At 45.9% G+C, this 12,261-nt stretch overlaps 1 protein-coding gene across 4 annotated transcripts in view; it reads left to right on the top strand.

Moving 5' to 3' along the window:
• LOC117966345 (transcriptional repressor p66-alpha-like) overlaps positions 1 to 12,261 on the top strand; it is a 36,346-nt gene that overhangs the window by 15,015 nt on the left and 9,070 nt on the right. For 3 of the 4 annotated variants that reach the window (XM_059013825.1, XM_059013822.1, XM_059013823.1), the window contains exons 2-7: positions 5,543 to 5,611; positions 5,998 to 6,301; positions 9,946 to 10,075; positions 10,938 to 11,069; positions 11,532 to 11,621; positions 11,862 to 11,993. In XM_059013825.1, coding sequence (XP_058869808.1) covers positions 5,581 to 5,611; positions 5,998 to 6,301; positions 9,946 to 10,075; positions 10,938 to 11,069; positions 11,532 to 11,621; positions 11,862 to 11,993 — 819 coding nt within the window. In that variant the 5' untranslated portion in view covers positions 5,543 to 5,580. The remainder of the gene's footprint in view (positions 1 to 5,542; positions 5,612 to 5,997; positions 6,302 to 9,945; positions 10,076 to 10,937; positions 11,070 to 11,531; positions 11,622 to 11,861; positions 11,994 to 12,261) is intronic. The other variant, XM_059013824.1, reaches the window with a different exon arrangement.

Genomic DNA, 12,261 nt, shown 5'->3' with positions numbered 1-12,261 from the left:
TGTTGACTTGACTCTCTTCTTGGAGAATGTGGTGTAGCCCAGATTTCAGAAACCCGGATCTGAGCTCGCAGGCATTACTCAACGCTGTCATTTTTAGTTAAACCAGCATTCCCAAAGCCCATGTGGCGACGTTTCTATTATTGATTTTTTTTTTACTAATCGGAATGGATCATTTTGCAGAACATGCATTCTTGTAGAAAATGAATTTCCCCAAACTGATTTTGAGCAGCAGAGTGTGTGATTTTTTTTCACTGTAGCTTATAAACCATTTCTTTCTCGCGTGTTTTAAGATATATGTATGTCTCCAATCTGCTATACTTGTAATCAATCAAAATGAAACCACTGCACTTCCGTAAACACAAGAACATGATACAAATAAGATGAGCAATTGAATTAAAGCAGTGCTTTACAGATTGAAATGTGGTCCAGTTACAAGAGGCAGTCTTGTGTTATCCAGAAAGCAGGTTTCGAGGAGAGAGGAAGCCAGTGTCTCTACTGCTGAAGCTGGTGATGTCTGCTTTCTGGCGAGGTGCTTTAGGGTGCTGCTGTAAGAAGGCGTGTTGTAAACCTGTATGGCACGGAGGAATTGGAATAATTGTGGTGTTAAACTTGATTGTGGGGAATTAATTTTTGCAGGACCAGAACAGAAACGTGGAGTGTTTTTAATGGGTTCTGAGCGCTGGGATCCCTGTCTACGGTTCCCAAGAGAAGAGGAGCACAGTTTAATTTCTAGCTGGCAAAGAGGGGGAGTTTCTATAAATAGTGTGACTGTGGGCCGCAGCTGACTGTCTTGGAATGTGTGGGTTTTTTTTTTTTTGTTGGTTTAAAGAAGAATTAAAAAAAACACAAGTCCCACTCTAATCACAGAAAATCAAGGTACTGTAAGAAAGGTAGTTGGTAGATCCTGGTCAACAAGCGAAGGCATCGCTGCCCAGGTTAGCCCCAAAAGATAACTCGAGCTAAAACGCTTCAAACGAAATCCAGCCGTCAGCCGATCAGTTCAGACACAGTGTTGGAGTGTGAGCCAAATCACCCGGCAGGTGAAGATTAAATAATATGTATGAAGTACATCTGTAGACTTGTTTTCTTTATTCTGTCTTCCAATACAGAGCTGTTAAATGACCATTTGAATGTGGACAATCATTTGTTCCCAGTTTAGTGTTTTGGGGTTTGCAGCCTGGTCTTCCCTTGCGCTGTTGTTGCAAGGGGAAGGGTGCAGGGGAGACTCCGGCACTCGCGGGGTTAAAGCCTGCCATTTTGTTAGGTAACACCCTTCACGGACTGATCTGTGAATGGCACTAAAATGGCAGGGCTTAACCCTTTGTGCCCCGGAGTGACTGCACGCAGGGACTTCTGGGGAGGCAACTCTGCAGATGATCAGTTAAAAGTGTGAAGGCTTGTGTGTGTTCATGCTCTAGGGCAAGATACATTGTGACATTCACCTGCCTGCACTGTGAACAAGCTGTCTGGTTGTTTATTACTGCAGAGAGCTCAGGTGGTGCAAGTATAGTAGAACGAAGGGGCTTTTGTAATGGAGTGACCCCTCTCCCAGGAGGTGCAGAAATACCAGCAGCAGCAGGGTGGGGATTTCAAGGGAGAAAACAAACTAAACTCTGATCTTCGTTACTGTTGTTTTATTGCAGAATCTCAGCAGGGATATTCATAATGCATGGGTGCTTTTTATTTATTCATTTATTTATTTTACATTTATTATAAATATTGTAAAATTGACAGGGAGGGTGAGGTTTCTCTATAGAGGAGTCAAAAAAGCAAGTGTTCTCGTGACTCCTGCAGAGTGCTGGTGTTGCATCAGGCGCTATAAATCATGTCTGTGGACTGGTGCTCCTTGGCCGGTGCTTGTATACACTTCAACAAAGGAAGTGCGCAGTGCTTATAGCCCCAAGAGTATTGCTAAAAAATCGAGTGGAACGCAGTCTTGCATTGCATCAGACGAGGCAGACTATCACCGTCCCCACATCCTTGCAGGTTAGACTCCCAGTGCACAGCGTTGAGCTGACACGAAGGCTGCAGGTGTTAGATTCCTAGTAATTGATTATAAATCTGTGGTTCTCAAACTTTTTTCCAACTTTGTAGCGCCTCCGTGACCACACTAATGCCCTTTTAAATATATTGTAGAAATACATCTGTGTAGATAAACATTAGAAAACAAAATACATGAAATATATATAAATTTCACTGCAATTCTGCAACGGTAAATATTACCTGAGTTTGACAACCCCTGATTTTATAAATCACTAAGGAGAGGATAATTCTGTATGTGGTTGTGGTCCCCTATAAACCCAGTCTCACACCCGTCCCCAGCAATCCCCAGGCTGTTTTTAATTCAAAAGATCTCCTCCCCCTTGGCTCTCCGGGGGACTCCGAGGCAGCCCTGTGTGGATTGAAGCTTTCCTGCGCGAATCCCAGGTCACTTGAGTGACTGTAGTCTTTGTACTTATTGATGGCAGGGTGTAAGTCATGGACGAGGTGCATGGCGGGGGGGGTGGGGACAGTGGCCTGGGATGACCTTTGTTATGTAAATCTCCTATCTTGTATCATTTTGAATAACAGCAAGGAGAGCGAGCCCAGTGTGGCGTTAGAGGCATTAAGACTGCAGCAGCGTAGAACAGAACAGCTTCGTGTTCTGGGGAAAAAAAGGTGGATGTATTTTTAATATCTTGATGTGGCTGAACAGTGAACCAGCCCTGCTGGCGTTTGTCACATAATGAGGGGCAGATTTTCATTTGCCAGTAAACTGTCGACAGTCCTGGCAAACAGAAATGCAGGCAACTAGACATGCTGTCGGACTGTGTATTTTTATGTTTTGTTATTACTACAACTTTAGGACATTTGGAGTGCTTAAAGGTTGTTTTGCCAGACAGCAGGACGCTGTTCTGGAACGTTGCCAGCGCCCCCCGCCCCCCCCCCCCCCCCCCCCACACACACACACACACTGTCCCAGCCCCTTCCCTCCCTTCGTAATCAACCAAAATTCAACAGAGTGTTTTCAAATAGTAAATACTATTCTTGTAAAAACTTCACAAGAACTTCGTACCATTTTAGAAGTTTTTTTTTTTTTTTGTTTTTTTTTTTTACTAAAATGTCATCTCTTTTTCTATCTCCACTCTCCAGAAACTGGTGAAGATATAATAGTAAAAGGAGATTTGTCCCATATTCAAAAATAAATAACATAAAAAAAAAAAAGTAGTCAAGTAAGCCCTTGAGGACTTAGTCCAAAACAAATGGTATGCAAGCAGAACTGTTTGCAATAATGCAGCTCCCTGAAGCCCAGCCGCTGCTGTGCTGGATCAGAGTGAAGGGCTGCTGGTTGGAGTGGAGCTCATTACTGGTGCTGGCCCTGGAGACAGGCTGCCACCCGTCCTCGCAAAGCCACAGAGACGCTCCGGGATGTGTCACACTCTTGCACATACAGGACTGGCTGCCTCCGTTTGGTGCAGTGAAGGGTTTCTCTGCTTTTAAGTGTTCTGCACAAGGTTGGCGTGGGTGCATTCTAGAATCAGATAGCTGGGAACCAGTTGGGAGTTTGCTGGGAGTTTTATAGAGGGTGTCGTGCAATGACGACTTTTTGTTTTGAGTATTGTGTAGGAAAGTTTGCTAAAAGAAGTCAAGGTAGTCAAAGGTCAACAAATCCGACTTTCCTTTGTAGAGAGAAAATAAAACCTGTATTTACTGTGATCACAGGGTTGCACATACACTTTATATGTATAAAGCATAATGAAGCCAATGTCTTTGTAATTGTGGCCTCTGACAACCTGGGTTGGCTGTAAAGTTATGAGAGGGGAAGACTGGCACTTTAAAAGTAGCAACACTGTAGGTGATGATGCTGTATTTGTGTCTCTCTCTCTCTTCCATACTCTCTCTCTGCCTTTCTCTCTGCCTCCTCTCTCTCCCTCTTCCATAGTCTCTCTCTCTCTCCCTCTCTCTGTATGTGTCTCTCTCTTTCCTACTCTCTTCCATACTCTGTCTCTCCCTCTGTGTGTGTGTGTCTGTCTCCTCTCTTCCTCCCTCTTCCATACTGTCTCCTCTCTCTCTCCTCTCTCCCCCCCCTCCCTCCCTGCCAGACGCGTGTTTTGGAATGTCAGTGGCGTCTCTCTCACAGACAGGCGTTGCTTAGCTGTTTGTGCAGCCAGTCCGACACACCGAGGGTTAAACTTGCTTCAGCCTCTCGCCCACGAACCGGTTTAGACTGGTTTTCTGGAAAATGCTTTGTCTCCCAGTGAATCCTGGGAAGGGTCATGTGGGGCCCCAGTGATGTCATGGAGATGAGAAAGACCTTGAGTCAGCTTTCTTTTATCAGATGCGAGATGAGTGTGTTTGTGAGAGAGTGTCCTACGTGTAGTAACAGAGAGGCATGCACCATCACTCTGCAGGGCCACCATCGCTACCCCACTGTCCCACTAATGGAGAAAGTAAAGTTTCAAAAAAGTTTTTGGAACAGAAGGGGTTAAATTTATCCCATAAGAGCAGGGCACTTCCTGTGCTGCACAGCGACAGGCACCTCCCTTCATTTGTCAGTATAAGACTTGGTTCTCTAAATAGTACAGTCAGCTCCCCCCCAGCCCCTAACAGGGGGTCCCAGATTCATCCCAATACCCGGCCAGTTTCCTGAACAGGAACACATTCTGTGATCTTGCACTGTGGGGCACGGGAGGAAGTGGATTGTGGCATTGCAATCTTGATATGACTGGATAGCTTGCAGAGTGTTTGTAGAGGTTGTGCTTTTCATAGGATCTCTCCTCCGTTATCAGGAACGTGTTTGTACAATCCACAGTCTCCAGGGATAGTTCTTGCTGAAGTTTAGCAATGTAAGTGTCACTGTGGGTTTGTGCTCCGCTCCAGTGCTGCTGGTTCCTATTAACACAGCCCTGTTCTTCATTTCTGAGGGCGTCCTGGTTGTCTAGAGAGATGAGGATGGCTTGCACCGTAACCGTTTCGATAACTCCTTTTCATTTTTGCTCTGTAATAATCGGACCTCCGTTCCTCTGTGTCTCTTTTAAACGTATGCTGACATTTGTAAGTCTTACGATATGCAATGCCTCCACTTCAGTATAACTGTGTCTGTCCGAGCAACAACAACAATACTTACTATACTATATCGTAAAAAGCAAACGCACAGCATTGATACACGGGCTGGTCAGGTTAGTTATCTGTGCCTGTGGACGACAACATTAAATGTATTTTGTGTGTGTTTTATTGAACCCATCTGTTTTGAATATCAAAGACTTGCCAGCGGCTTCTACAGTAGGTATTGGAAGTAAAGTTTGAATTTGTGTGAAGGTGTATCGAGCAGTTTTAGCGTACCTGGTCCGAGCAAGAGGAACCTGTTCATTTCTTCCTGCAAATCGCAGCCTGTCAAACTCGAAACTCATCTCATAGTTTCAGAAAAGTGGGGCTTCTCAAATACTTGTCATCACTTTAATTGTCCTCGGGGTGACCCTGTGAATTGGGTAACCTGTATCTTACATAAATAAATAAATAACCCCTCCCCTTTTTTTTCCCTTGTTTCATTTTGTTCTGACAGTACTGGAAATAAAAACTTCATAAGAGGGGTCTGCTAGAATGGAGCAGACCGTAGAGACGACTACAGGATGTGAGTAAATTAAGGCCCCCCCCCACCCTGCACCCCCCCCTTGCTAGAAATGCCTTCCCCCTTGCAGGCAGCTCAGAACCTGCGGGGGATAGGGGATGTGGTGAGGCTGTCCGTCAGCCTCTCTGTATCGCACGTCTTCCCAATCACTGGCACGAGTTTTGCGAATGCTGGTCGTTCTTTTTCCCCTGGCATTTGATGACGTTCTGGTCTCCTGTAAAGCACAATCTCTTTCATAATAACACAATTATTAATAAGAATAATAAAGCTGGTGTTTATGGTGGTCCCGAACTCAAACTAACAAACTCGCTATCCTAAAAATGAATATTGAAAACCCAATTAATCAAATGATGGATTTTAACCACTTTTTTTTTTTCTCTCCTGTGAAGGTATTGAGATGTCGGAGGAGGCGGTCCGCCGGACGCGCAGTCAGAAACGGGCGCTGGAGCGAGACTCGCTCCCCAGCGAGGGGGACCCCAAGAAGATGAAGCTGGAGAAGGGGGACCCCGTGAAGAGCGAGGAGGAGGCAGGAGGAGGAGTGGGGGATCTGAAGGTCAAGGCAGAGCCTGGGACCCCTGCCTCTGCCACCAGCACCAAGGTGCAGGCGATGCTGAAGGGGGGGGAGGTCAAGGCCACCATCAAAGTGGAGGTGCAGACGGGGGACCAGCCTGTCGACATGAGCACGGCCAAGAGGTGAGACCCCCCTAGTCTCTACAGGGATGGAAACAAGACCCCCATTGCAGAGCGGCTTGATCCGTGCCTGGTTTTACTATGAGTTTAATAACACACACCTGAGCTTGTTACCTATACGCTGGGGCTCGTAGTAAAACCTGGAGTGTGTGAAACTGCTATGCAACAGGAGTCTTATTTCCATCCCAGTCTGTATGCTGGGGTGCGCAAACCCCGTCAGCGAGGTCCAGAGCACTCCCAGGTCCTACAGGTTTTGCGGTGTGTCATGCGTACCTCTGAAACACTCCACAGTGCTGCGTTTAGATCTACTGAAAGAAAACGGAATCTTTCATTCACATTCAAGGAATGCATCAAGGCTTTTTTTTTTTTTTATGTAGGTGTAGGTAACGTTAAAATAAGTAACTGTTTCAGGACCTGCAAGGAGGCTGGTTCAGTTAATTAGATTGGGTTACAGGTGAATCAAAGACCAGGAGTTGGACAGGGATGGAAGTAACACCTGTGGCTAATCAAGCGCACGTTACAATGTGGAATGGGTGAAACGGCTGTGAAATAGGAGTCTTGCTTCTATCCCTGCTGGTAAATAAAGCAATGGTGCTCATCTGTGTCAGTACCAGTTCAAGGGGGGGGGGGGGGGCTTCACACTGGTAAAGAGATATCTTGAGAACCACTTCTTCTGTGAAAAATGGAAGAACTTTTGCCAACTACTACTTTCACACGTAGCCAGAGACACAGATGAGGTTGAATTGGTTTGACTGGATTTCTGCTTCCCTGGTTATACAAAAGGCACTTTTGTTTGTTTTACAAAAAAAAAAAAGTGTCTTGTGGTCCATCATTAGACCACATGCTCTGGACGGTCCATTTTAACAATCTAAAAAATACTAGATTTAAACACCAACGTCCTTTAACGCAGGGGTGTCCAATCCCAGTCCTGGAGGCTCATTCCACTCCAGGTTTAACAGGTACAATGAGATCATGAACTACTTCAGGGTCTGGGTGGAGGTAAAATTGGTTCAATTAAAGAATTTAGAACAGGGTTGGAACAAAGACCAGGACTGGAAGGACTAACTTTGGCCGCCCCTGCTTTATTAATCCTGCTGTGATTTTTATTAACCTGCTATGTTGTTTTAGGGCTGTGGTATGTGGCGTGTCCCACTGCAGCCCCCCTAATTTTGAAAACTTCCAATTAGACTTCAACTAAGTAAAAACGTAAATTTGAATTGCGCTTCTCCTCTAACCTTAAAATGAGTGGGGAACTTAACCACTGTCTTGGTTTAATTATGAAGCCATCAAAAACCGTGTGTGTGTGTGTGTGTGTGTCGGATGGTGTTGGGGTGCAGTCTCTCTGTTGTGCTGGTTTGGGGGTGCAGACAGTGAGTAGTTTGCAGGAGTTGCTGGTGGCTCTCTTGGCAGCCTGTGTGTCGGATGGTGTTGGGGTGCAGTCTCTCTGTTGTGCTGGTTTGGGGGTGCAGACAGTGAGTAGTTTGCAGGAGTTGCTGGTGGCTCTCTTGGCAGCCTGTGTGTCGGATGGTGTTGGGGTGCAGTCTCTCTGTTGTGCTGGTTTGAGGGGTGCAGACAGTGAGTAGTTTGCAGGAGTTGCTGGTGGCTCTCTTGGCAGCCTGTGTGTCGGATGGTGTTGGGGTGCAGTCTCTCTGTTGTGCTGGTTTGAGGGGTGCAGACAGTGAGTAGTTTGCAGGAGTTGCTGGTGGCTCTCTTGGCAGCCTGTGTGTCGGATGGTGTTGGGGTGCAGTCTCTCTGTTGTGCTGGTTTGGGGGTGCAGACAGTGAGTAGTTTGCAGGAGTTGCTGGTGGCTCTCTTGGCAGCCTGTGTGTCGGATGGTGTTGGGGTGCAGTCTCTCTGTTGTGCTGGTTTGGGGGGTGCAGACAGTGAGTAGTTTGCAGGAGTTGCTGGTGGCTCTCTTGGCAGCCTGTGTGTCGGATGGTGTTGGGGTGCAGTCTCTCTGTTGTGCTGGTTTGGGGGTGCAGACAGTGAGTAGTTTGCAGGAGTTGCTGGTGGCTCTCTTGGCAGCCTGTGTGTCGGATGGTGTTGGGGTGCAGTCTCTCTGTTGTGCTGGTTTGAGGGGTGCAGACAGTGAGTCGTTTGCAGGAGTTGCTGGTGGCTGTCTTGGCAGCCTGTGTGTTGGAGGAACACGCTTCAGTTCAGACAGGAAGTTGTGTGCGAGTCTCAGGCCGGCCCTCGAGGAGCAGCAACTCCATTTTCTCCCGGCACCTGAACCCACCTCACTCCACAAAATGAAGGCTGTGTGTCACAAACCGGTTCCAGCCGGCTGTTGTCATGGTTACCACAGTGGAAGGAACGGTTGAAGGGAGGGGGGTCACGTGACCACGGAGTGAAATGCTTGGGTCATGTGACCCTTTTGGTAGGGTGATTAATATACAGGAAGTTAGTTCCCTTAGCTCATGGGCTGCAGTGTGGTGCTAAATATAGCTATTTTTATTTGTTGATTTATTTTTTATTGTAGTTCAGCTGTTGTGATCAGTTTATTATTTAATCTAGAAGAGATGGCAAAGGACTGAATCGCAGAGATTTTCCATGTCCCACTTTTTTAAAAATTATTATTTATATCTTGTGCAGAAGTCATCCGCATTAAAGTTAAATTTTGGTAACAAAGAATGTTGTTAACATTCCATAATTAAGAGTCATAAAGGAATAAATAAAAAGCACAATCTGTATCAGTGTGGTTTTTATACGCGTATGTTTTGTGTTTTCTTCTCTGTTTTTTTTTGTGCAAGGTTTGTGAAATAAACCGGCTGTCCGTTTTGTATTTTTTTTTTTTCATCCTCACAGCTTGCTTGGGCTCACATTGACAGCAGTGACTCCGTCAGATTTCAACTCGCAACAACAAGCTGCTGCACAGCTCTTTCAAAAACTATTTGTCGGGAACTTAAAAAAAATTAAAAAAAAACAAAGTAAACTGCCATTTGCACATTTCTCTACCAATCTAATTAAGTGAAAGGATCAAAGTGATAATCTTTTAGAATATTACTGTACCACCGAAATATTTCTCACCTGCATTCACTTCATTCCAAGAAACGGGAGGTGAGGATACAAGCGACTGTATTTTTGCAGCAGGGACAGTGTTCAGAACAAAGAAATCAGACCTTCCTGCACAATTGCACAGCACTGATCACCCCCCCGTGCCGAGCGTACCTATTGATTTAGGTTACATAACGTTGCGACAGTAATCCAGCACTCCTCAGACGGGGATCAGTTACAGCTCAAGGTTTAAATGATGTAAAATGAGTATTTGTCTCCCTCTAGTGGGCATACTGAACTGGCTTCACAATGCCGCCTGTGAACTTTTTAAAGTCTGTTCTCTACAGGAATGGAAATAAAATTGCTTGCATAGCAGTTTGATCCATTCCTGGTTTTACTGAGAGTTTGATGAAAAAAAAAAACACACACAGACCTTTGCTTGTTACCTTTACACTGTGGCTAATCACGCTTGTATTGCAACCTGGAATGGGGTAAACTGCTATGCAATATGAGTCTCTTTCCATCCCTGCTGTACAGTATTGACACTTATTAAACCCTTAATATAATCCTATATACCGAGTCTGTTTCTGTATTTCTAATGAGAAAGTCTGACCACGCTGACCCTGTTTCTTGTGTGTCTTTTCTTTTCCCAGTGAAATAATGAAGAAGGACAGGCGAGCTCCTTCTCCGGATATCATTGTGTTATCAGACAACGAGCCTTCCAGCCCGCGGATGAATGGCTTGAGTAAATTCTCGAAGGAAACGAACGCGGACTTGCTCCTGGTGAGTCCGTGGTGCAGGGGGCAGAATCGCTGTGTGGGCTCAGTTACAATTGTAATTGTCATTCGTAATAATTTGCAATGTAATTGCAGTTGAACCTTGGCACACCTGTGTAATTGCAGTTGTTGAATTTGCAATTCTACCTTATGTTTGACCAATTGCAGTTCATTTCCACACATTTCCACGCTTCGCTCCAGGTTGTGTTTTAACACGGAGCAATTCATTATTCTTGTATTTTCAACCACTTTTAATTCCTTTCTGTTGTGTGTTTCTGTATTCGTACCTGGGATTAGCGATTTGGTTATATTAAAGAGTAAACCATGTTCATTATAATTACTGCAGCATAATTGTAATTAACAAAATATCATAATCATTGTAATTTGGGCGAACCGTGCTCCTATAATTGTAACCAATTACAGGTGAGCTTGGGGCTGGCTGTGGTTCAGGGTACATCTCGTTTTATTTAGCAAGTTTTGTCTGGTCTTGTTTTAAAAACTATTTTTGATGAAGCGAGCGTTGGGTCTGGGGAAAATTACTGTGTCAAAGAAAGGGTTTTAAATCTCGGCTGTATTCCAGTATCATAGAAATGTTTGAACCATCATCAAAGACATGCATGTGATATAGAGGACAGCTGCATAGTTAGAGGTGTGTTGGGTGTAGTTTATTTATTTGGTCTTTTTCCATGTACACAAGTGTTGCATGCATACATCCACATGTAACGTTTACAGTATTAACAGCACTTCCACAGTGGACGCCTCCTGGTGCAATGGTACTCTCGGTGTGTGTTGATCACATTCCAGGGTCCCTGGCGGCTCTGCTGCAGTAGTAACTCTGTGTGTTTCGTTGTTTCCTCTCCGCCGTGCAGAAGAGCAGCCCGGAGGAGCGCGAGCGCATCATCAAGCGGCTGAAGGAGGAGCTGCGGCTGGAGGAGGCCAAGCTGGTGCTGCTGAAGAAACTGCGGCAGAGCCAGATCCAGAAAGAGAGCTCAGCACTGAAGGTACTGCAGAGCTGGCACAGGGCTGGGCACGTCCCAGACGAGAATCGGAGCAGCCCAACACGTCCCAGAGGAGAATCGGAGCGTTAAACGCTCCCTGGACTTGAATGCTCGCCTGCTCCCTTTGCTGTCAAAGCATTCCTGTGTTTGTTTCGATCGCTAGCTTTTTACTTTGTAAATGACGTTTTGATGGGGAAGGCGAGGTCCAGTAGTTTATGTGCGAGTCCGCAGGCTAAGCTGGAGAAGCTGCTGACTTCTTTTATATCTAGAACCACTGGCACTTGTAATGAGACGCAGTTCAATATCAAGTTGATGCAGGTCACAGCCACCTGTAGTCTGGTGTCCTGTATTGTTGGCAGTGGATATGTACGTTTTGTACAGTCCTTTTTATAAGCAGGTTTCACTGTAGTTTTACTTGTTGCCGCAGTGCTTTCTGTGGCTCTGACTTCTCTCTGTCTCTCTCAGCCTACAGGCTCCTCGAGCTCTTCTGTGGCCACACCTCCCCCCCTGGTCCGGGGGTCTCAGAGTATCACTGCAGTCAAGGGATCCCTGCAGGTCAGTGTCCGTGGGCGGTCCAGGGGGCTGCTTTTTTTTTTTAAACTCGCAAGCTCTTTTAAAGCATTACTGGGGTACTATTGAAGTAAGGAACGTGTTTCAGGCACAGTGGGGTGAAGTAAGCCTGGATTTGGGACTGTCAGGCAGTGGCACATGTATATGAAGCCGTGCTGGGTTGTAAAGAGCATTGCCCCGGCTGTGGGATTTCTAATTTGTCTCGTTCTCCCCCTCGATCCCCAGGTGTCGTCGGGCCGCAGCTCCGGCACGGTGATCCCGCCTCCGCTGGTGAGAGGCGGCCAGCAGCTCTCCTCCAAACTGGGCTCCCAGCAGCACCCGCAGATAGTCATGCCTCCGCTGGTCAGGGGGGCACAGGTGAGCACAACAACACGCTATAATGTTAGCTTTGCATTATCGTGTTGCACACGTTGTGAAAAACTTAGCAGGTTGAGAACTGGATATAATGTAATTCTTTTCGATTTTTTCTTTTCTTATTGTTTGCTATTCTATCTTTTTTCATGATTCGTTTGAAGAACCTGATCTCTCTCTCTCGGTCTGTCTCTCTCTCTCGGTCTGTCTCTCTCTCTCGGTCTGTCTCTCTCTCTCGGTCTGTCTCTCTCTCTCGGTCTGTCTGTCTCGCTCT

The sequence above is a fragment of the Acipenser ruthenus genome, chromosome 47 (genome assembly GCF_902713425.1).
Source record: "Acipenser ruthenus chromosome 47, fAciRut3.2 maternal haplotype, whole genome shotgun sequence".
Lineage (NCBI taxonomy): Eukaryota > Metazoa > Chordata > Actinopteri > Acipenseriformes > Acipenseridae > Acipenser > Acipenser ruthenus.
The sequence above is the reverse complement of the archived record's forward strand: the minus strand, read 5'-3'. Positions and strand labels throughout refer to the sequence as shown.